Below are 26131 nucleotides of genomic sequence, written 5' to 3' on the forward strand. Positions count from 1 at the left end.
ACAACACAGCATAGGATATAAAGCATATAAAGACTGTTATATTTAGCAAAATGCTGCTCTTTTTATCTTTGTATTTTAATATTTTTATTTTTGTTGTTTTAATTATTTTTTTAACTTTATAATTAACTTACGAGCTATAGACAAATTCCTGCTTGACGTTTTACAAAATATTTTGCGTAAATACATCACCCAGTATATTAAAGATCACGTTGAAAAAAATAATAATTTAATAATAAAAAATGTCCAATAAAATGGCTTTATTTAACTGAAACGTATAACGCCCTATAGCTGAAATGTTATAAATTGTTCATTTTATTTTTATAAAACATTTGTCAAAACTTTTTTTTTTTTTGAGTAAATACAATACCGACATTTAAGAATCCATATTTATTTTATTTATTCATTCATTTGACCTGCAAGTATTTGCTCCTTGTTTAAAGAGTCTGCAAGCTTCCATGGACCATGGATATGGGATGTTGTTGTGGATTGTGGACATCGATGATCTTAAGCGTGTCTTTATTCGATATGCAGCAGAAAAAAAAAGTCTTTTATGGCTCGTTTCCACTGACTGGTACGGTACGGTGCATGTAGTCGTATGTAGCATGTAGCAGTGCATGTAGTCCTTGGTAAAGTTCTCATCCGGAACAGAGCGAGATTTTGTGCTACCAAATACAGCGCTGCATGCATAGGCCTACTCACGCTCAGTCAGTCTTATTGCCTAGGACGTCAATCAAATCAAGATCTTGCCACTAATAAAACCATTTTACAGTCTATGAATAAAACATTAGGCTACTTTATTATATTAGGATTTTAGATGACGGATTAGTAATTATAGCCATGGTTTATTATATTCTGTGAACATATTATAGAAGAGATTAAAGAATATGCTACTATGTTGTACAACATTAGAAACAAATAAGCTAAAAAACGAAGCATTAAGAAAAATTATAATATTTTAAAATTTGGGTAACTAATTGTTTATGTTATTATAAATTCTATTTATTTATTTTTAGTTTTCCATTGATTGTTTACTGTTACTTTCTCTTATTTTTATTTCATTTATTTACTAATTATGTTGTGAGATGTATATTTGTTCTAAATTTGTACATATTTCATAAAAAGGATATACATTGCATTTTGTCAATGCCTAATTTTCATTACTCGCTGTAGATGGCGGTAATGTTCTATTTAAGACTGCAAACCGCCAGTAAAACAAGAAGCACTGCCCCAAAATCATCACTAGTGTTTATGTTAAACGATGAGGATGTTTTACAGTAGGTAGTGGGGAACAGGTTTTTTTTTTTACTTGCTTCTAACATTATTACTTGCGTTTATCGTTCTTTTGCAGTGAAATTTGTTTTCGCGTAATGATTTCGGTGTTTGGATCGAGCGGTAGATTAGCTGTGATAGTGATTTTCGCTTTTGTTAGTGTATTTGTGTTGTGTGAATATGTGATTTATTATCTTGTTATTCTGCGTTGCTCATGGCCTCTCCTTGAGGTTGAAGATTCACATTCACCTTTGCGGGCGTTATTTCTCTCTGATACTCACTTATTGGGGGCCATCAGAGGACACTGGCTCGACAAACTCAGAAGGTATTCATCTGGTGTTTCAGAATCTTACAATATGCTTATGGACATGGATAAAACTTTAAACGTTCATTTCATATTTCAGACATGCTTTAAGTACATCGATATTGACAATATTCATAGTTCAAAAATAAGGCATCTTATAATGCTTTGCATCTTATTAACAGCAGTGTCTTGGTAAAACTTTTCTTATTTTATGCTTTCCAAAATATGTTCTAGGCGAACCCATATCATTTTCTTTAAGTTGTTTTTAAAAACAAACAAACAAACAAATAAACTTTGGTAAAGTTTCTGTTATCAAAAATAACCCAGATCATTTCCCCAAAGCATTCTTATTTGGTTTAAATAAATAAATAATAATAATAATAATACAAAAAAATAATAATAATCAAGCGTGAACTAAACCAGAACCACGCAGGAGCATAAAAAGAGTTATTTGGAAATAGACTCATTTTACTAGTTCACAAGGGCTTAGCAACTGGGTGGACGGGGGGATACATCCCCCTCACTTTTAGAGACAGACAATTTAAAAACAGGTGATTAATAATTATGTGAATGTAAACATTTGGATCTAATACAGCTGCCCCCCCCTACTTTTAAAATATCTGCTACCCCCTTGCCACTAGTCTAATTTTTGAATCCATTCTCCGGATGGTGATCTGGTGATCTCCATGATCTGGTGAGACGCTTTTAGCTTAGTTAGCCTAAATCATTGAGTCTGATTAGACCATTAGCATCATGCTATTATTCATTCGTTCATTTTCTTTTCGGCTTAGTCCCTTTATTAATCAGGGGTTGCCACAGTGGAATGAACCACCAACTCATCCAGCATATGTTTTATGCAGCAAATGCCCTTTCATCTGCAACCCTTCACTAGGAATTACCCAATTTTTCTGTACCGCATGTCTTTAGACTTGGGCAAACCAGAGCACCTGGAGAAAGCCCACACGAGCACAGGGAGAACATGCAAACTCCAAACAGAAATGCCAACTGACCCAGCCGAGGTTTAAATCAGACTTCTGTCAATTTTATAGAAATTATTATCATGTAAATTGTAAGTTAGAAAAAGTCTTATATGAACATTTATGAGGAATATTTAATATTGTTGTGATACATTTTTAATTGTTTTGGCAATACAACAACTATAGTAATATACTAAATATATATAACCCTATATTGCACAGAAGTCTGATTTGATACAAGAGTGGGTAGTTACACTTTTGTTTTTAATTTGCCCACTAAAGAGGTCTGCTGCTTTGGACTGTCAGACACTACCCCTATATATATAATGTATCACAACAATTTAATTCAAGTACTTCTCTATAATTAAAGTACTTGGTTCAAAATGTGGAATGTGGTTGCAGCTTCATTTACAACTGATGATGACTAGTATTGTTCCTGATATTAAAAAGATTTTTAAGTTTTATTAAAGTACAATTGTAAATTCTGCACATAATTATTGTGATAGTGTTGTTGTTTTTATTGTTTTTACAGAGAATGGCAAATGGAAAGAGCGTTTCAGACATCCATGTGGCTTCTAAACCCAGAAGTTGTCTTCATTTTAGGAGACGTATTTGATGAGGGCAAGTGGAGCGCCAGTAAGGTAAAGACTTACAAACTCCAAATACAAAGCAGCAGATTGTTTTAAAAAATTATAAAGTGAGATCTAAGATGGCGGTTTAGAGAACAGTCACGTTTATCAGATGGCGCATGCTTTGAGATTTAATTATCATTATTTTTGATGGAGGAGCTCATTATCCTGTGTTACTTGCAGCACACTTTACTATGAGACTAGATGCATACTTTTTGAAGTAATCGATCGCCATGCCTCAACACAACACTAAAAAATCAAACAAATCAGAGACAGAAAGTAACCATCAGAATGATGATAAAGCTACTACCACCTCGGATGCTAACACCAGTGTCCCTGAACCTGGCACGCGGCAGGTTATTACGGAAATCACGGAAAACATCTCCAAAATAATCGATGAAAAGTTGAGTCCACTCTCTCAACTATTGCAACAACAGAACGAAGAACTTGATGACCACGAAAAACGAATAGCAGAAACTGAGAACCGAATCTTCACCATAGAAGATACTGCTGCCCCAGTCGACAGTAAATTACAGGCGCTAGAGAGGCGAATTCTGGAATTAACCGAACATTTGGACGATTTGGAAAATAGAGGAAGAAGGAAGAACGTAGAACGTACATATTGTTGGGCTTCCTGAGAATGTAGAAGGTGATCGCCCTCTCAAGTTTTTTGAGTCCTGGCTACAGAGCTCTCTGGGCATTCAAATGAAATCCGACCGTATGAAGATCGAAAGAGCCCATCACATTTCAAGCGGTAAAGTCTAGATCGGATATGTGGCTGGCCGGAAGTGCGAAATGCACATTGATATATCAGCATTTTTTTAATGAAACTGTATAACAATAGTTAATATTTTTACAGTACTGTGACGGTTGGGTTTAGGGTTGGTTGAGAGTAGCAGTTAAAATGTACAATTTATTGGGTAATTTAATAGATAACTTAAATAATACTTAGTACATTTACTGGTTTTCCGTTACTGTGACGGTTGGGGTGGGGGTAGACGTTAATAAAATACAATAAATAGGAAATGTAATAAATAATAGAAATAATTCTCTTTAACTTCCGGCCGAAATGATTTTTTGCTGCAGTTTTGCGTAAACCCAAGCAGTTTGGCGAGGTCGAGAAGCGTTTGAGGGCGACAAGTGCTACTTATGCTCAACTTTATCCTGCATCTCTCAAAGTTACACACCGGGAAATTACTAAAGTATTCCAGGATCCAGCTGAAGTGGACAAGTTTTTATCGTCACTGGAATGAATATCCCCATATGTTTGATGACGATCTTGTTTCTATGCATTTAGCTCCTTTCTATTGCCATAGCGACAATAAACGGCATGTGTGCTTATGCTGGTAGATTCTATTTTGTTTCGTGTCTCGGACTGAGTCTGTTTTATATTAAGCCCTCTGTCATTTGGACATGTCTTAAAGGTGTACATGTCTGCCAGCGTTACAGGTGGAGTAATTTTCTTTTGTTGTTCATGATCTCTCTTACACTGAATTGTGTTTATTCTAACCATTTCAGGGTAAAGACCGATTTGAGTTTGAATACAGTTTACACTGTTCATTGTGTTATAGTTATATGTTCCTTTCTTTCAGTTTGTTTTTGTACTATTCAGCTCACCTCTGATATTAATAAGGGTCTGCATTCTTTCTTATGGGAAATTTCTTTGGTCAGACTTTGTCTTTATTTCCTTTATCTTATACATGTCAATTAGTATGCTTAGCATTTGCTCATGGAACGCTAATGGGATACATACACCTGTGAAGAGAAAGTCAGTACTCGCATTTTTTTGAAGGAGAACGTTGATATAGCCCTCTTTCAAGACACTCGCCTTAATGATATAGAACACCTTAAGTTGCAACAGTTGGGTTTTAGTCAAGTTTTTTTTTTCCTTTTTTTTACATCATGGAGCCGAGGAGTGGCCATCCTATTCAAAAAGTCTTTACCATTTAGATTGGTAAATTCTATTAAAGATAAAAATGGACGTTATTTGATTGTGAAGGGTATGTTGCAAGGAGAAGAAATTTGATTATTACGAATGTATATTTTCCCTCTGGTCATCAATGTGATTTTCTAACAAGTGCATTTGGTAAATTACTGGAATGCAACACCACTCATTGTGTTGTGGGAGGAGACTTTAATTGTCAGTTGAACCCACTGGACAAATTTCCTTCAGGCTTAGCTCCCTCATTTCAGGCCAAATTCATTAATTCCTTATGTGAAGATTTGGACTATGTGGATGTGTGGCGAGCACAGCATTCCGCTGAAATGTTTACTTTCTATTCAAAACAACATAGCAACCACACAAGAATAGATTATTTTCTTGTTTCTAAAGGGCTACTAGAATTTATAGACAACAGCAGCATCGGTAATATTATAATATCAGATCATGCTGCTGTTTTCCTACAATTAAGATTACAGAGCTCTTTAAATCAAACTAGGTATTGGATATTTAACCCTTTAATTCTCAAAGATAGTGAATTTTGTTCTTATTTTATGTCAGAATCCCAGTCATTTTTTACTATAAACTCTTCTTCTACAGAAGATAAATCTCTGCTATGGGAAACGATTAAGGCTTTCTCAAGGGGTCTTATAATTTCTTATACAGCTAGTAAGAGGCAGAGGCAAACAGAACAAAAGGACATTCTAGATGCAAAACTTAGGCGGGCAAAGGGGGATTATGTCCAGAATCCTCGACCAAATAAATCAAAATAAATTACTGCCTTGTTATGCTCTGCTTCAGAGTCATTGCACATAAGGTCTGCTGAGAGGAACGTTAGATTCGCTAAGCAAAGGTTCTATGAACATGGTGATAAGCCAGGGAAATACCTGGCTTTTCTTACTAAGAAGATATCATTTGAGAGTCTGCTTTTTTTTTCTATCAAGGATGATCAGTGTAACCCATCCTCTGTTACACTAATCAATAATACTCTAATCAGGGTTAACTTTTTTAAAACCCTGTAGAAATCAGAGTCCCCATGTAATTCATTAGAACTTATGGATGTGTTTTTGCTAAAATCAAATTACCCTCTATAGCTAAACATAAGAAACTTGCTCTTGATAGTCCTATTTTAAGGCAGGAGGTATTAACAGCAATCAAGAACCTACAGACTGGGAAAGCTCCTGGTCCAGATGGGCTGAGTAAGAAATTCTACACAGAGTTTCAGAACATTTTAGTGGATCCTCTTTTAGAAATGTTCAATAATTCTTTAGAGAATGGTATTCTCTCCCCTTCCTTACTGTAAGCTAATATCTCTCTGTTACTTAAAAAGGGGAAACAACCAGAGGACTGTGCCTCTTATAGGCCAATATCCTTATTAAATTGTGATTTGTAACTTAAAAATTCTTGCTAAAATCCTTGCTACAAGGCTTGAAGTTTTACTACCTCAACTTATAAAAGAAGATCAAACAGGTTTCATTAAGGGACATAACTCTGGTAACAGTATTCTCAGATTATTAAAGATTATTGAACTTTCACATCAGCAGAAGATGGGCAGTCTTGTCATTTCTGTGGATGCAGAAAAAGCATTTGATCAAGTATATATATATTTATATATATATATATATATAACTAATTAATCGCACTTTAAAAAAAAATTAATCGCAATTTAATTGCGATTAATTACATTTAAAAGACTGAAACTTGTTATTTTGGCTATTCAAATGTACAATTAATGTAAACGGAAGACAAAAACTATTTAATTTCAAAATATAATTGTTTATTAGATCTTTTGTTTAACTTGTAACACCGATTTCTTCATGTAAACAACACACCCACAATAAACCATCAAGATCCTGGCTTGACAGCCATATTTATTATAGAAATTAAAACACCGGCATGTAAGTGCCATTTGAAGTTCAAAACAATCAATGCTGATAAAGAAAAAAATTATTTCCAAGTTGGATTCTAAGTGGACTGCAAAAAATGCCAAAATACAGGCATTGCAAATATGGAAAATAGAATATTATAAAAACAATAAAGTATTGAATACAAACAATTGTACTCATTGTAAAGTTGTATTGCTGTGAGTTGAGAAAATGAATTATAAAGTAGAAACAATTTTGCTTAGTACTCCTTTACATTCAGCCTTTACAAAAGTTGCGTTTAAGGGGGAAACACGTCAAACTTAATGAAAAATTGGAGGGCGCATGCTGAAAGGCAGAGGAATGCGCTGTCTTTGACAGCTCGCGACTTCATCTGGCACTTTCAGAGTACATCTGATGAAAAACATTTAAACATGCCTAATCCTAGAAAAAAACTCTCTTAGAGTGAAACCTAACAGAAAGTCAGATATTTTTTTACTACTTCTGCAAAACAAAACAAAAAAGTCCAGTTTTTGCCATTTCCTGGTGTTTGTACTGTAACAAACTCTTCCTAGGGATTTTATCAGATCAACACCAAAATTGTGTATTGTTGTCTAAAGGCTTCGGTGATGTTAACCTGTGAAGTTCTAGAGTTTTTGTTGAAGGGTGAAAATTTACGTTTTGATATAGGATTCAGAAGTGGGTGTGTCAAAATGACTCACAGCACCACCCATACACTTTGACCGAGTGGACCCCAAGCTATGTTTCTCGCACACGTACAAAAATTGGCACACACATTAAACATGCCAATAAATACTGTACAAAAACGTAACTTGGAGTGAAATCTGACAGAAAGTTGAATATTTTTTCACAGCTCAAACTGTATGGAAGTTATGGTATTCTGAATTCCAAATGGCTAAATGTGTCACCAACTGGCATGTTTGATTTTATAGGGTTAAGCAAAATCGGCTGCTATATGGTATCTGGTTGATATGGTTTGAGTAATTCTAGATTTATGTGAATGGCTTACAAATTTACTGGATGGCATAATTAATATTAATTATACTAATATTAATTAATAATCTTTAAGTAAAATTATTTAACTGAATTCCATTAGCCATTTAACTTCTGCTGTATTTCCTAATTCAGGACTGGGAAGATGATGTCAGACGTTTTAAAAGAATCTTTCGTCATCCTGTTGACACAAAGCTTGTGGTTCTTGTTGGAAATCACGACATTGGCTTCCATAATGAGTGAGTTTTAACTATATTGTACAGTCTTTATGAATGTTAAATCCATTTTTAAAATGTATCCTAAATATCTGCAGTGTTGAAATGTTTTTAAAACTTGTTTTTGCATTCAATAGTTTTTCTTTGTTTTTGTACAAATGTCTGATTTGACCAAGGTACATTTATTTATAATTTGCCTCTTCTTTTGTTAGAATGACTAAGCAGAAGTTGGAGCGGTTTGAGCGGGTATTTAATGTTACATCAGCAAGGATTCTCACCATCAAAGGAGTCAAGTAAGCATATGTCTGCTTAAAGTACTTATTAAAGTAAACTATGTGTTTTCATGCATATATATAAAATTAGCTGTTTATTGCTGAAGGACTAATGAGCCCTACCAGGGTCATATTGTCTCCAAACTTAGTTGGAGCTGTAAATCACTGAAAAATGATAAAAGTCTGATAGCTTTCCTCAACTATAAAAGAATAATAAAATAATAGTATGCATAATCAGGAATGGCGCCTAAGTAAATAAATATGCCTCATAGTTAAAAGTATATTAAATGTCCCTGGATGACATTGGAATGAGTTATTGTAACCTTACATTGAGTTATTGCACTTACAATGATGATTGTTCAGCAACTGAATCCAATGCAAAATCAACAAAAAAGTCACAAATTTTTGCGATCCTGCGCAATTCTTGATTAAACACAAAATAATCGTAAAAATGTAAATAATCTCATAAAACATCAAATTCCAAACCATATAATCAAATTATATTCATTTCAGTTTGCAATTAATTGGTTTACATGACTTACAGACGTTGCATATGCAGCACACATTTTGTATTTGAGTGTTTCTTGATAAGGGGGGTGGGGGGGTGGGGTTAAGCAGATGCGGATGAAACGCGAGTGACTTGCATATGAAGTCAATGCAAAGATGCGATTAGACATCCTGTGGGGCAAATTGGACATTTTATGCATTTGATGCGCTTCAAACTGCTAAAGAAAGTGGGAGCAAACTTCTAACAAACAGAGCGTTGGAACAGACAGAAAAGCAAGCCTCTTACAATGATGGAGATTGGTTCAAGGATGGCGGCTGATGGATGTGACCGGATTGAAGGACGTTATTTGTGCTTTACATGTATTGGCAGGTATTATAATGTGTAAATGATTTCGTTTAACTCTTTCCCTGCAGTTAACGAAAGAAAATGCTTCCCTGCCATTGACTAGTTTTACAGCAATCCATGTTTTAAGTGTATTAAAGTAGGAGAAGCCCTAACGCATGTCCTGGGTGAGGTACATGATGTCAGATACTTCCAGGGAGTGAAATCTGAGTGAAAGAATGTAAGATCATGGATAAGAGATATACATCCTTTTGCTTAATCCATACCATTTTAGATCTGTTTTAGGTCTTGTCTTGATAAGAGACCAAAAAAAGAAGCTTTATTTTAATGATTTGTGTCATTGTCATTGACTAACTAATATGGTAAATTATGTATATATTTTTATATTTATATATTTTTTTTTATCACAAAATTGTTTGCAAATTTTTGGCAATTATCACCACATCGCAAAAAAAAATCACAAAAAAAACTATTATGAAAAACTAAGGAGTCTGATAACGAGTAATTTTGGATTCTAAGAAAAAAGATCTATTCTTCTCACGCCACTGTATGCCACTGTATGTGCCACTGAACTCAACCTAAATGGTCATGTAGAAACAACAACCACTGCTCATGTACACTCTGCCGCCTGTGCCCTGCACATTGAGCTTTCCACCGATAGATTGTGACATATCAGGAAAAACAGCCTTGACAACATATTTCAGCAGCCAGTAACTCCAGAGCCTCTGTCACCAGACATGCTGTCCTTTTCACCTGGCTCCCTGCTCTTGAATTTATCAAAGAAAATTGAGAAACTGGTGTTTGCTGGAACTGAACTCTCAAACTCCATTGATGCTGGTTTCCAGTTAGCAACCAATAAGCGGTGAGCTGCACAACCACCTATGTGTTGGGATGTTTAGACCATTTTCAATCTTGTTTCAGAGTACATCATAGTACAGAGGGCACTCTCATAAAGATATTCAATGACATTCACCTAAATTCAGATTCAGGCATATTACTAGTGCTGGTATTACTTGATCTTAATGCTGCATTTGACATTGTCAATCACAGCATACTTCTTGATATGCTGGAAACCTAGGTTGGGATTTCTGGGATGGTCTTCAAACATTTCAGATCTTATCTTGAAGCAAGAGGTTACCATGTCAGTTTAGGTGACCATAGGTCGAGGTGGGCACTCATAGGAAGTCTCACAAGATTTAATTCTGGCACCTCTACTGTTCAATCTTCATATGCTCCCACTGAGCCAAATAATGAGAAACAAATCCCTTACCACAGATATGCTGATGACAGTTAAATGTACTTAGCCTTATTGCCTAATGACTACGGCCCCATTGACACCCTATGCCAATGCATTGATGCAATTCACAGTTAAATGTGCCAAAACATTCTTCAGTTAAACAAAGAGTCATTAGCCGCGTTTCCACTATCGCGCCTAAAGCGAGCGAGCCAGGGCGAGCCAAGGCCAGTCCGTTTCCACTATCACTTCCGGGGTGTAATCGGGCCAAAGCGGGGCTTCCTTGGGACCAGCGTCCGGCCTTTTTCGGCCCGCCGAATACCTTGGGCCAAGGAGGGCCAACTGGGGCTTCAGGGCGGGGTTACGTACAAAGGCGGAGTTTTCCTGTCAGGTAAAGAGGAGACAAGATGCTTTCTTCCCTTACATTTGTTTTGCTATCGGGCTTGATCAACTCACTAAGAAGAAGAAAAAATGGATAGCAGACAGTACTGGTCAGTTGAGGACACCAGGGCTCTTTAACGCCGTCTATTTGCCTCTGAACATTTTCCTCGGCCCAAATGTTCACAGGCAAATAGACAGCGTTAAATGCCGCCGAACTCGAATGTCCTTATCCAGGGATCGCTGTCTGGCCTTACACCAACAGACCACAAACAGTAAAAAAGCAATCGCTTCGGTGTTCTCCATCTTCCAGCTCTCGTAGTGATGCCAGGTTGTGTTTGTGGTTATAATTTGAGTTTTTTGTTCCCGCTGAAGTGGGCGGGTTGTGTGACGTTTGATTCGGGGGACGTTCTGGGGGCGGTGTTTGCGTGACGCGCTGCGAGCAACTAGCCAGACAGTGGAAACGCGACATGATTTCAGCCTCATTTCTCAACCTCCCGGGCTATTGGCCCGGCCTAGCCCGATTAAATCCCTGGCTCGCACTGGCCCGATAGTGGAAATGCGGCTATTGAAGTCATTGTATTTGGGAACAGAGATGAGGTCCTCAAGGTGAATGCGTACCTTGACCCTTTGGGTCTAACAATAAAAAATAAGACACCAAGATTCTTGTTCTTATTTTTTGATTTAGGTCTGGAGTAAAATCTAAGGTTTAGTAGTTATGTCAAAACAGAAAACATTGCAAGAAATAGATGCTTTGTTTCCATTGAGGACTTGAGGAAACTTGTTCATGTTTTTTTCAGCAGCACATAAGACAATCAGTTTACTAAATATACTATACTATACTATACTATACTATACTATACTATACTATACTATACTATAAGAAAACAGTTTCTGTTTCATTGTCCAGTGTCTGTACATGAATATGTGAATAACCTACAGTAGACGAAGTGTCGAGGAGTCTGAGGAGACATTTAGCACAAATAACTTTGTGTCTTCAGCAAACATCCTGATCAGTCCACAAGTAAAAAAGGTTTAAAAAGTTTTACTACGGGTAGATTTCATTAATTTGATATCAAATGTGCATCAGCCTTAACATAATAGTTCAGTGTGGTTTTTCCACTGTTGAAAGTCCAAACACTGAAGAGCAAATCCATTGATGCACAGCTTCATAAATCCCAAACCAAGCAAGCCAGTGGCAACAGTGGCGAGAAACAAAACTTCAACAGTTACGAAAGTGAAGGAAAAAACCTTGAGAGAAACCAGGACCAGCTGGACACAACCATTTCTCTTCTGGCCAAACTTTTCGTGCAGAGCTGCAGTCTAGGCGCCGGTGGCTGGAGAACACTGGACGGACATTGTGGAGAAGCTGCAGGTGTGAGTAGGTCACCGGCGTGTGTTCAGGCTGGCCCACGGGATCAATGCGGAGACTCATCTGCCACTGGGGTCTCATGCTCTCCACTCCTCCATGACCACTACAACATCTACTCAGGATACGGCCTGGTCCAGGATTATGGATACCTCTAGAAGTCCTCTATGGTTGCTCTTCACAGGCCGTAATCTTTAGAGAACTCTGGATGAGTATCCTCAGGTGGAAATAGGGAACAAAGGAAATAATATATATAGCAAATAATAATAGCAAAGTTGCTGTCCATAGTGTGTTTAACCAAGATATATTAATTACAGTATAAGGGTAAAAATTAAGCATAATAATATAATACAATAGCAGATAAAGCAAATGCTGGTTAATTCACGTTAATGCATCATATTTATCAGATTAGTGGATTGAGGATAAACAGCAAGAAAATTAAAGTTATTAACTCTAAAATACCATTTAATTTTAAAATACCATTAAATGTGGACCTAATAAACACATAGCAGTGCAATGTTATTTTAAATTTATCACAAATATTGAAGTCAAAATTAACACTCAATATTAATATCAATATTCAGATTTTTGTCACACCTCACTTAAAGTCAGTGTAAATAACAGATACATAGCTCCTTTTAAATGGGGCACTAGTTAATAGTTAAAGATTGTTGAAATTAATTATATAGATTTTAAAGGACTTGTTTATCTGGCCAAATTTGAAGGATCATCTGACATCTGCGGAGGCTTTTGGCAGTTGCATTAGTTGCTTAACTTTCCAAGTTCATTCACAGGATTTCAGTGGTGTAATGCTTACACAACAACCATTTTCATCCACTTTTCAAGCAGCAACACAAGCAACCTTTTACCACCCACAAGCAACCTTTTTCAAACCACAAAGCAACCTTTTGCAAAACACACTTATTCTTTTCCTGGAAGGCTGGATTGAAAAGATGGTGCCTTTAAAATCCAGCATTATGATTTGGATGACCCTGTGAGGTGGTCGTTTCAAGGTTACCAGAGAAACTGCAGTCCGTGCTGGGAATGGGAACATTGAATGAAAAGTTTTGGAACGTGACTTATAGCCTCTCTGTGATAGTACCACAAGGCAGTGTTCACTTCTCGACCGGAGGCTCCTGGAGGGTATGTAGATCTTCAGGAGCAGGTAGGGGTAAGAGGGTGCAGTTCCAGTGGCTGTCCTGTTAGCAAGCATCAATGATTTGAAATTGACACACGCCTTGAATGGTAACCAGTGCAGAGAGATCAAGAGAGGTGTTACATGGGCTCTCTTAGGCTCATTGATGTCCAGTTGAGCTACAGCATTCTGAATCATCTGTAGATACTTAAGGGTGCAGGATGAGAGTCCAGCTGTAAGAGTGTTACAGTAGTCCAGCATTGAAATGACAAGAGCTTGGACTAAATGTTGTGCAAGGGTCTGATTTATTTATTTATTTTTTTTGTTGAAAAGCGCAAATTTGCATCATCGAGTTGTTCGATGTTCTCTCTGAAGGACAGCTGATCATCTAGAATTACCCTAAAATTCCTTACCGAACTACATGGGGTAATGGTAGAAAGTATCAGCTGGATTGAGAAATCATGTTGAATGTGTGGTGTTGCAGGGAAGATGAGAAGTTCAGTTTATGCCCGGTTAAGCAGTAGTTGCCTCCAGGCAGTGTAAGATCCTTGCAGCTACTGTGGGGTCATCCAGATAAAATGAAAGATAGAGCTATGTGTCATTAGCATAATAATAAGAGGAGCCATGTGATTGGATGATGGTTCTCAGTGATCTGGTGTAAATAGAAAATAGTTGGGGACCTAGAACAGATCCCTGAGGTACTCCAGTGGCCAGCTCATGAACTTTGGATACCTCTCCTCTCCAAATTACCCTGAATGATCTGCCTATGAGGTAAGACAACAAAACCAGCAGAGTGGGGTTTGAGTGATGCCCACTGAGGAGAGGGTGGACCATAGAATCTGGTCATTTTACCGCATCAAAAGCAGCAGACAGGTCCAGTAATAGCAGAATAGATGATTTAGAATCTGCTTTGGCAATGCACGGGGCTTCAGTGACTGAAAGTAGTGCAGTCTCAGTGGAATGTCTACATTCGAAACCTGATTGGTTTGCATCCAGCAGGTTATTATAAAAATGTGGAAATTTGGTTAAAAACAGATCTGTACAATGTTCTGCCAATTACAGAAGGAGAAAGAGACTGGTCTGTAATTTTCATCCAATGAGGTGTTGAGTGATGTTTTTTTTAGCAGTGGCATTACCCGGGCCTGCTTAAAAGTAGTTGGGAATGTGCCAGTGCGGAATGTAGTGTTAATGATGTGTGTTAGGGCTGGCACTATGGCGGGGGAAATGTCCTGCAGGATATGTGAGGGGATTGGGTCCAGAGAAACATCAAATGCAAAATCAATTTTACTTTGGAATTAGTACAATAAGACTGGTAAACTTTAAATGCAAAAAACTTTCACTTAACAATTAATACTTATAAGACCAGTAATCTATAAATGCAAAACCTTAAATGCGAAATTTTAAATGCAAAACACTTAAATGACTGATGCAATGATTGTCCTGACAAGCAGGAAATTAATTTAACCAACCAAACATGTGCTTAGTATAAAATGGCATTTACAGGATGTATACAAATGTCCTTCACTGAATGCTGAGGTCATGCCTAGTCTACAGTTAAACTGTTGTTGTTTTTTTTTTTTTTTCAAAAGTCGTTAATATTTTCCTATGCATAAAACGTCCTGGTTATGCCATGTTCCCCAAATAGGAAACGGAGACGTGTGTCTGGTAAACAGACTTTGGGAGTACATCAGACGACTTACCACTCTGAAGAGTAAGAAAACAGGCCAATGAAATGCCAACTGAATTGGTGGAGCTTGACTCCACAGCTGATCCTGATGAGTCATCAGTGCTAAATTAGTCAGCTGTTGGCTGCGAGCACACCGCGAGTCATGTGACAAGAACTGACTGATCGGCTTTATACTTTGGATGAAATATACACATTTCGGTTGACTAATTATCTCAGACAAACACCGAACACCCAAACACTGCAGTGGTTTGTAATTTTCTCCATAAATAAAACTTGTATCAGTGTCAGTGATGTTCTGTCATTTTGTCATCCTCTGAAAAAACTGTTGATGGTCACCTAGCAACCTATGGACCATCTTTCAGTAATCCCGATAAAATTGTCAAGCGTTGACTGGTCCTAGGTGATAAAGTTGGGGACCACTGGTCTAAAGAGTTCATGAATAAAAGACAGCTTACATAGATGACAGTTTCAAACAAAGCAGCATTTCTGTTAGCACAATTAAAATTTGAATAACCAAATTGAACACAGGTAATATCTGCTTGTTGTTGTCATCATGCAAATTAGAATGATGAAGTTTTACCCATGGATTGTGATAACTCTTTTGCTTTCCTTCTCCCCCTTTCCCACCACCCCCACAGTTTCTTGCTGGTGAACAGTGTTGCTTTACATGGTGATCATTGCCCCATCTGCCAACACGAGGAGGAGGAGTTAAAGAAACTCTCACATGCTCTTAATTGCTCCATTCAGGTAATTCGTATAATAGTTTCATCTTTAATTGTAACTATACATTTTTCTTCCTTGCTTTGACCCTATGATGTTTTGGACATTTTGTATCAGTAGAACAAGGAATCTGACACACCTAGATGATTCAAAGAAATTAAACTATTGCTGCTTTTCCACCAGCATGAACCAGGGTGCTACTTTGGAGCTAGTGCTACTGTCAGTTAGGAGTTGATTAAATTTGTGAGCCTTCAAAAATCCAGTGATGTAATGTCCATTGCTGATTCAGATTTTTTGTATTAGCAAATTTGCCAATATGATACAGATTTAGTTGTTAAGAATGCATGTCTTTTCTAGTGCAGTCCTCTAATTTTGTCTCTTGCAGTGCCACAGAGTCCTAATGTTTTTTTTAATTTGGATTTTAAAAAATGGGTTGTGCTTCTCATAATATCCACCACATACTGGAACAACATTCTGTATTTGTAGACATCCCTGGAAAAGATATTGTGCTCCAAAATCTCTATGTACTTTTTAGCATTAATGGTGCCATCACACAAAAACAAGTTACCTTTGACACGACCCCATACCCTGACACACCCTGGCATTTGGACTTGTTGATAACAGTCTGGTTATATGCATCTATGTATTGTGGTACTAAGGGGTTCTGAGCCCATGCGGTGATATCGCTTATAGATGAATGAGGATTCTGTCAGCTGTTATACCAGGCATCGGCAAACTTGATCCTTGAGGGCCAGTTTCCCCTGCAGAGTTTTGCTCCAACACTAATCAAACACATTTGAACAAACTAATCAGTGGTTTCAAGATAACTAGAAAGCTACAGCCAGGTGTGTTTGATTAGGGTTGGAGCAAAACTCTGCAGGGAAACTGGCCCTCAAGGATCAAGTTTGCCGATGCCTGGTATAACAGCTAACAGGTCGGGAATACTGACACTCTTTTTCAACATCTTATCCCTGTGTTATACTGTGCTCAGTGGCTCTACAGGTGCACATACATACATCACATACATACATCACTGCATTAAAGAGCAAACCATATTACTGACATGAAACTTAAGTGGTATGTAAGCCATGTAATTTCCAAAATAAACAATAAAGTTACTGGTACAATGCTTGCTGATTTGCATATTGATTTTAATCTGGATGTAGTGATAATTGGATTTATCACGAATGTTAGCATCATTAACAACATTAACAACTTAATAATATTGATATTAATGTTGATATTTTGGCCTCTCCAAGGGCACCAAATAATGTAGAAATAATAGATAACTTCTTTTAAATGGGGCACCAGACAGCTTCAACTGTCAAAATAAATAACAATCAAATATTGTTAAATGAAATATACAAATGTAAAGGTGTTTATTATCTGGCCAAATCTGAAGGATAGTGAGATCGTCTGACTTGTGGAGCCTTTTACTGTATTATCAACACAAAGAAAAAAACTATTGTAATGTGTATTGATTAACAAAAAGAGTAAACGAGGTCAACTAAAATGACTAAATGTACAATAAATGAAGTGCATAGGCGAGTCATGAAGGTGATTAAGTTAAGGATCGTGATTAATACCTAATTATCTTTTCTAAAGAGAAGCTAGAGACTGATAAGACAAACCTTATTCTGAACTGAGGAAGTTTTTGTTAATGAATATCAGTTATAAACATCTAATTAATTTTATACTGAAACATACTATACCAAGGTCTCGGTTAGAGGGTTGAAAAGTTGTAGATTTACGCTTCTTGCATTGATCCAGTGGTTGGTAGAATTTGGATCTTCCTACAGGCCTTGATGCACAGACCAAGCAGATGTAGATCCTTAAGCTTTGAGAAGAAGAAATTTGGAGATTCTGGAACATGCAGAACTGGTGATTTCTGGAGGTGGTGGTCGGGGACACACCAACGTCTTTATCCTTGAAGGTAGAGTTCCAGGAGATCTGGGACATGCCGATTTCTGGAGGTGGTTGTCCTGAAGCGATAGTTACAGACGCCTTGGAAAAAGCATTGTGAATCCAATCACCATGAAAATACTTGCTGGAGCACGCAGCAAAGTTCCGTAGTCTTTGAGAAATTCGGATAGCCTGAAACATGCAGAAAATATTATTTATTTATTCATGATGTATCACCACCACTCATCCTTCTTAATACCATCACTTGCATGTTTCATACTTTCTCTGGAAGACATGATTGAAAAGATGGAGCCTTTTAAAACCAGCATTGTGATTGGATGATCCTGTGAGTTGGTCACTGAAAGGTGTCATCCACAGTGTGACTGCCATTTGCATAGTCATAGTTCACAGTTTTTTATTTAAGAGTCTTAAATATTTTTCCTATGCGTAATTCACTTTCCAAACCATTTCCAGTTTACCCAAGGCATTGCTCTAAATATATAGTCTAAACATCACTATGTGATGTTGATCTTTACCTAAGCATTCATATATAAACATTAATAAGCAAAGTTTCTTACAGTGGAGCGTTTCAAACAGTGCATATTGAATATATACATGTTCAATTGAATTCAAAGGTATATGAAGTGAAATATTCGATTTTGTGTCCCTTTTGTCAGATGGAAGATTGTAGACCATGTGTCTCTCTACGTCTGAGACTATGTAGATTAGATCAAGGAGCTGTTGTGCAAGTTCTGGGCTCTTAACACCTTTGTCCTTCAGAAGAACAAAAGACAGATGGTCACCATCTCAATTGCTATTTTTTTGATACATTTAACGAAAGGGCCTGAGTTACAGTGTTAACTCTGCAACATTTGTTCATATTGGAAATTAATCTCCACTTTCCACAAGTTCCCGACTTTACCACTGATCACTACAAGGAGCAGTTTGTTTAATTTAGTTCGTTGTATTGTGAAAATGTTCACTTTAGCGACGACAATGCTCCATTTGAACTGCACAAGATTCCACAAGGGATTTTTTTCCCTTTGGAAATTAGCTGTCCCTTTTGTCACCAGAATGCACCCTTTTTAAAATTCTTTACACTTTAATGTTGTGATGTTTTTTTTTTTTTTTGCAGTTCTCATAAACATATAAACATTTTTTTCCACTTTTAGGGTGCACAGCATAATGGCCAGTGCAAGAACACAGCACGTTTTGCCCCAGCAGCACCTGTTCTACTACAGGTGAGTTTTTGTGGTTGGCTTTATTAGTCATAACTAATTATTTTATTTATTAACGATGCACATTGATCTCATAGTCATATCTGATAAATGGATTTCTTTGGGAACTGCAGCAGATATCTTCCCTGCAATAATGATATCGATGTTTCCCAGCATTACCCTCTATATAGAGTAAGTGATGCTATGTGTACAGGTGTAGACACAGCCCCTCTGGATGAACAGGACCTGCTGTTCCAGGAGCGGTATGATGTTATTTCCAAGACTGCCTCTAAAAAGGTGAAACAAGAAGAAACTGACTACACTTCACAATGCATATTTATTGTGTCCACACTTGGTTTTAATGAGGTTTGTAAGCATGTTGAACTTACGCCTGTTTTAAACATACTCTGTCTGCCGTGCATGTACAGTCTATATGCAGTAAGTATGCTACACGGATACAGGAATCGGCTGTTGTGCTTTCACACATCACATGTTTGCAGTGTGCTTACTGTCGCCCAAGTTTTTTAGATCTCTCCAGAGATGTTCAATAGAATTGAGGTCTGGGCTCTGGCTGGGCCACTCAAGGGCATTCACCGAGTTGTTGTGAAGCCATTCCATTGATATTTTGCCAATGTTCTTTGGGTCATTGTCCTGCTTGAAGATGAACCGTCCCCCAGTCTGAGGTCAAGAGCACTCTGAAGCAGGTTTTCATTCAGGAAGTCTCTGTACATTGCTGCATTCATCTTTCCATCTATCCTGACTAGTCTTCCAGTTCCTGCTGCTGAAAAACATCCCCACAGCATGATGCTACTACCACCATGCTTCACTGCAGGGATGGTATTAGCCTGGTGATCAGCGATGCCTGGGTTTTCTCCAAACGTAATGCCTGGCGTTCAGTCCAAAGAGTTTGATTTGTCTCATCAGACCAGAGAAGTTTGTTCCTTTTGGTCTAAGAGTCCTTCAAGGGCCTTTTGGCAAATTCCAGGCAGGAGTGGCCTCCATCTGGTCACTCTACCATACAGGTCTGTATGGTGGATTGCTGCACAGATGGTTGTCCCTCTGTAAGGTTCTCCTCTCTCCACAGAAGAACGCTAGAGCTCAGACAAGGTGACCATGGGCTTATTGATCACCTCCCTGACTAAGGCCCTTCTTCCCCGATCACTCAGCTTATATGGCCGGCCAGCTCTAGAAAGAGTTCTGGTAGTTCCAAACATTTTCCACTAATGGATGATGGAGGCCACAGTGCTCATTGGAACTTTCATAGCAGCAGAAATGTTTCTGTAACCTTCCCTAGCCTTGTGCCTCAAGACAATCTTGTCTCGGAGGTCTACAAACAATTCCTTTGTCTTTCTTCATGCTTGGTTTGTGCTTTGGCATGCACTGTCAACCCTGGCACCTTATATAGACAGGTGTATGCCTTTTCAAATCATGTCCAGTCAACTGGATTTACCACAGGTGAACTCCAATTAAGCTGCTGAAACATCTCAAGAATGATCAGTGGAAACAGAATGTACCTGAGCTCAATTTAGAGCTTCACGGAAAAAGCTGTGAATACTTATGTACATGAAATTTTTCAGATTTTTTATTTTTAATACATTTGCAAAAATGTAAAAAAAATCATTTACATTGTTATTATGAAGTATTTTGTGTAGAATTTTGAGGAAATAAATAAATTTAATCCATTTTGGAATAAGGCTGTAACATTAAAAAAAGTGAAGCGCTATGAATACTTTCCGGGTGCACTGTATACAATTTAATATATATTAGCATTGCACTTCAAAAACAAACATTTTAAATCTTACTTATGCCACCAACAGCAAAAGAAACTGCTTCCCAGCCACTGAACTATATAATGACTAGTACAGATCAGTGTTCCCATCACATATTTGTGCAAGAGTCAAGACAATCTATGGGTCATACAGAATGTGTCTGCAGGTCATAACATGTGATCCCTTTAAGAGCTGCACGCTCCCATGTTGTCATGCTTGCATTTGACACTTGAGCCCTGCATGTGTGCGGGTAATGTTCTGTTTGCTCCAAAAAGTTATTTTCTTTTCAATAACACTGTGGACAGCATTTGTTGTTTGTGAAGGACCATTGCACTAAATAAATAAGAGTCTTCTTAAACTCTTTCTGGTGTGAAGGCTATGCTAGTTTCCATCATTAATGTAAATGTAGAATGTTTACAGTCAATGTTCATTTGGTCATTCTCCATATCCAGCACAGCAAAAATAGATTCGGTGTGGAAGTGATCGGTGGATGACTGCAGATGCAGCACAATCACAACGGACTGCCAGAGTGCAACTGCATGCAGTATTAAAGCTGTGACCTGTTAACATGGGTACCGAAATAATTTAAAACAGCAAATGCACTGCAGACGAGTATATGTAAAACAGGCATTACTCAGTAAAATGTAGATTAGTTTTTAGTACCAGCTCACTAAGTCTGTGATGTTCATATCATCAGTTCTTTAAAAGATATTTAGACTTCTGTTGATGTTAGGGACTTAGCATTTCATGCATCATATATCAAAATGTTCTTGAACAGAATACTTAAAGTTATGCAATATATGAACATTAAAAGTACACTTATTGTCTTCTCCAATAACAGCTCTTGTGGTGGTTCAAGCCCCGCCTCATTCTGAGTGGTCACACTCACAATGGCTGTGAGGTATTGCATGAGAACCTCCACCCTGAGATCAGTGTCCCATCCTTCAGCTGGAGGAACCGCAATAACCCCAGCTTCGTCCTGGTAATTAAAGCATGAGTGTATAGTTGATGTTTTTTCCAATCCATATGTGTGAAGCCATATGTTAACAGGTCTTGTCACCACCAGGTAGACTTTTTGTGCGCTTGTTATCATTAAAACAACAACAAAAAAAGCCAATTTCGTCCCTGATAGCTCCGTACATATTTGTCAACTTTTTAAGTAACATATGTTACTTTCTATTATAGAAAAGCACACATGCATACATTAAGCTGACTCCATTAACAAGTGCAAAGTATGGAAGTGAATCTCAAAAGTGACAGTAGCAATGAACATCAGAATTTAAGTCATTTAGTTGGTCTGAGCATAACTATTTACACATCCACACGAAATAGTTCTACCAAATGCATCAAACAAAGAGAGCCAACAGACACTTTTCTAGATAGCAGAATTTGCTTACCGTGACTGTAACCTTGAATTCAGTTGAATAAACCAAGCATTACCCCAGTTACCTGATTGAAACGTCATCAGGGCCCCATTTCAGAAAGGTGGTGAAGTGAAAACTTAGTTATGTTAACCCTGAAATGAGAGAAACTCTGGGTTTTCATTTTAAATTGGCAAGTTTGTCAAACTCGAGAAAGCAGGGTAAGTCAAGCCTGTTTTTTAAAGAGAGGTAACTTTTACTCAGTGTCAGTTACCATGGTAACTTACTCTGTGAACCTAACCTGGTCAGGAGCAGGTTTCATTCTCTAAACTCTGATTTTCTGTCGGTCTTCTCGAAGCGGTATTTCTTACCTTAGCTTTACGTTTTCACCCACCTATTTTATGTGCATTTTGGAGATGCACATAGAAAATTATTGATGGAAGCGCCAAGATCTGCATAACATTTGAAATAACATAAAAAACATATGCGAATAACTAAGTTGGATAAACTTTTATTCGTTAAGAAAATATTTCAGTATGTGCATTAAAAAAGGTAATATGATTTTGTTGTAAGAGATCATGTGATGATTAAAACGTGAAAATGGACAAACCAGCAGGCCGAGCACACTGTAAAACATCTGAAATGTTGTATTGGTCATTCTAAAATGCCTTAACAATTTCAGTATTAGTGTTAATATATTATTAATTACCTCCAGAACTGTTCTGTGTCCAGAACTCCAGAACTGATCCATGTCTGATGCCTTCAAACACCACCACACGTTCATTGCATGTCAGCATTGTTTTCTGAGACGCAAGTCATTTATTAAATAAAGAAAAGATTCATGCAGCTTCTTCTACCGCACTGAATTCTATTTTTACTGTTGATATTTGGCGTCACTTAATCAGGATGTGTCCATTTTGTTTGCTTTGACTCGTTGGATGGAAACGCTGCTTTATTCGCACATCTTTTATGCCATATTCCAGTTTTGCACATAAATTTAATTAGCATTTTTTGGAAGGAAACATAGCTATTGTCTACATTTCAGTCACACAAAGAACAACGTCACGAGAATAGCTTGTCTTTTTTTAATGAATAATCAGCTTAAATTCACTGACCTTCAACAGGGACATGTAACTAGATGAATGGGATTATTACTTGTTCAAAGTATTTTTTTAGTACTGCTTGCATTCTAAATGTCATATCGACCTCTACCACTTGATCAATAAAAAAGGCAGAAACACAAGTGCACTTTTACATCTAATAAAAACTCAACTTTAGAAATTTTATCTTAAACTGATTAACGTGTGTAAAAGTGGGAACCTTAAATTAAACATTTCCACTGCCTTTTTCCAGTAAAACGTTTCCACAGCATTCTTGTTTTGTCAAATTTGTTGTAAAAACTATGCAGTAGCCTATTTTATGGAATTTAATGCAATTACATCTGAAATAACTTCAAAATTATGGCCAATTCCCCACTTTTTCAAGTGAAAAGTCAATAAACGTCACACATTACATTACTTATTTTATTATACTTAAATATTTTACATGTAAACTTGCGCATTCAATTGAGTAGCTATGTTTTCCCATGCTGTCTCTTTCACTGATGCAATGGTGTTGCTGTTTTAAGTATATGGTCATATTTGAAATAAGTTTGCATGAGCACATCAAGTTCAGCTGGAGAAAGAAATGCTGATCTCTCTTTTTTTTATTTATTTATTTTTTTTAAGATGTTGCCATGATAACTCGTAATATCTGGGCTCCATTGATAATGCCTTTTTATAGTCGCAGTGTGCGCGCTTAACTCTGAGTTGGTCTACTCAGACTTGATTGACCTAACTCAGATCAGCTGTTCTGAAACCGAAAACTCAGTTTTTAATCTCTCAATGAAGCTACGGTCACACCGGGCTTTGTGTGTGCGAAATTCTGTCGTACTGCGCTGCGAAAAGGGGCGGGATTAAACAAGCTTATTAGATATTTAAAAAAGCGAGCGATTGCTCCATGTTTTAAATTTTTGTCCAGAGAGGTCCTGTTTTGATCCTCGATTGGTCTCACGCAGTCAAGTGATGCGATTTCGCAGGTCAGAGTTCACCAAGCTTGAACTTTAAACCGCAGCGACATGCGAAACTTGACGCATGACCCTGCGTTTCCAGTCTGACGCATTCGTGTGCGTATGAATAGAAGTCTATGGGAAGAAAAGTCAAGTGTGACCGCAGCTTAAGTCAACTCAGAGTTTAAGTTTAAACTCTGAGTTTGTTGAGCCTCCTTACTGAAACAGGCCTCAGGTGTTTATGCATGTCCACAGTGAAAAACATTCTCAATAATGAGTTTCTTCAGTAAACTTCATCGCCTCAGGACAAAGAAAAAATGTATTCTTTAAAATACAGTAACAATTTTGCTGTAAATAGTGAGAGCAATATGTTCTGTATTTATTATATATTTTGTATATTCAATTTGCATTTCACTAATTGTTGTATCTTCATTTTTACTTCTTTTTAGGGCACATTTTCTCAGTCTGCATTTCAGTTGTCAAAGTGTTTTTTGCCTGAGGAGAGGAGTGTGCTTATGATTTACTGCAGTAGCTGTCTAATCATTGCACTGATAACACTTATCCATCTCAAGATGTTCAGAAAATCCCTCCAATTCACAAACAACCTTATAGGAAAACACAAGACTTTGTAACATATATGAAGGTTATGTGTATTTGTAACAGGAGATCTAAATTAATGTTCATAAAAATAGAATGTATAGAAGTGAATGTTCAATGTCTTTTACCAGAATTTTACTGTTCTCTATGCATTTTCTTTGTCATTTAAACTGCTGTTGTTGTTTTTTGCAGGGACGTAGCAACCGGGGGGATCCGTCCCCCTCACTTTTAGAGACAGACCATTTAGAAACAGGTGATTAATAATTATATGAACATATGATCTCATACAGCCGTCCCCCCACTTTTAAAATGTCCGCTACGCCCCTGGTTTTTTGTAATGCTAAATTAAAACTTGTGAAGTACCTGTCAACTTTGCTCACACTGTATTCTTAGTTAAATGAAACGGGTCTATTTGGATTAAACCAAGAGTAACTTCCTTTGCTTCCACATAAGTTACATGTATTGACCAGACTTTTAGAAATTCTTTATACTTGTTCTAACTCAAACCTCTTGTTGTGACTACCATGATCCAGCTAAAGTCGATTGAGAAGTCGGGAAAGTCGTGCATTGTGAGGTGGAGGTGTGTACATAATTGTTTAGTGTATGTAAATGACAGGATGAACGTGAATGAAACAAGCTTACGTGCATGTGGATTACGGGCTGTACATTGTATGTAGTAGCAAGCTGTGGATTGTCTGTTGCGTTATGCGGGATGTCTGTTGCGGTCAACAAAAATTGCTGCTACCCAATTATCTTCTCCTTCCACTTGTATGAGAGTGTGTGAATTATTACCTCTAATAAACTTGGATTTCTGTATAAATTTCACATAAAACATGTTCTGATTTCTATTTTCACAACAATAGAAAAAAGGTCTACTTTAGTAGCATACAAAGATGCTGTTTTCATGGTGTAGGGCCTTGCACAGAGAATACACAATTATGTAGTGCGTTAACTTTAAATTAGCTCAAAGGTAATAGAAGTTGAAGCAGCTTCAAAAGAATCAACTCTTTTGAACTGAACAAAAGAATCGTCCAGCGTTCGTTTGAACAGACAGGGCTGTTGACTCAAAAACTAATATTGCTATTCGAAATAAAGTAAAAACACTTTAGTATTTAAGCAGGGTAGCAAGATCTAGGCAATAGATTCATAAGTATACACAGGCCACTTTAAATACAAAAGAGACTTTGACTGCAAACAAAACTTAACACAAACGCACACACATTCATACCGATTGCAGACAAGAAATAGAAGGAAAAGAAGAGTTTAGGAGAGAAGTGACGTATAACCTCAAGATGTAAAACCTAACCAAGTGAACCAAATAATCAATTCAACCTTCACTGTGTCTTAGACAGGGTTATTTCTCATTTAACATGTTTAGCAGATC

General features: G+C 37.2%; 1 protein-coding gene across 1 annotated transcript; it reads left to right on the plus strand.

Annotated features, from left to right (window-relative positions):
• Positions 1-1224: 1224 nt before the first annotated feature.
• mppe1 (metallophosphoesterase 1) lies at positions 1225-25560 on the plus strand. Its single transcript, XM_056450893.1, has 9 exons — positions 1225-1594; positions 3083-3191; positions 8130-8233; positions 8422-8502; positions 15773-15881; positions 18929-18997; positions 19148-19270; positions 21584-21724; positions 24600-25560. The coding sequence occupies exons 1-9, from the start codon at positions 1368-1370 to the stop codon at positions 24780-24782; spliced, it is 1146 nt and encodes a 381-aa protein (XP_056306868.1). The 5' UTR covers positions 1225-1367; the 3' UTR covers positions 24783-25560.
• Positions 25561-26131: the final 571 nt, after the last annotated feature.

The sequence above is a fragment of the Danio aesculapii genome, chromosome 24 (assembly GCF_903798145.1).
Source record: "Danio aesculapii chromosome 24, fDanAes4.1, whole genome shotgun sequence".
NCBI lineage: Eukaryota > Metazoa > Chordata > Actinopteri > Cypriniformes > Danionidae > Danio > Danio aesculapii.

Excerpts from the sequence above, each read along its gene's own strand:
- mppe1 (XM_056450893.1), top strand. The coding sequence starts at position 1,368 with ATGATTTCGGTGTTTGGATCGAGCGGTAGATTAGCTGTGATAGTGATT. Across the intron at positions 15,882-18,928 it reads CTCTTAATTGCTCCATTCAG|GGTGCACAGCATAATGGCCA; the intron begins GTAATTCGTATA and ends TTCCACTTTTAG. Across the intron at positions 21,725-24,599 it reads ATAACCCCAGCTTCGTCCTG|GGCACATTTTCTCAGTCTGC; the intron begins GTAATTAAAGCA and ends ACTTCTTTTTAG.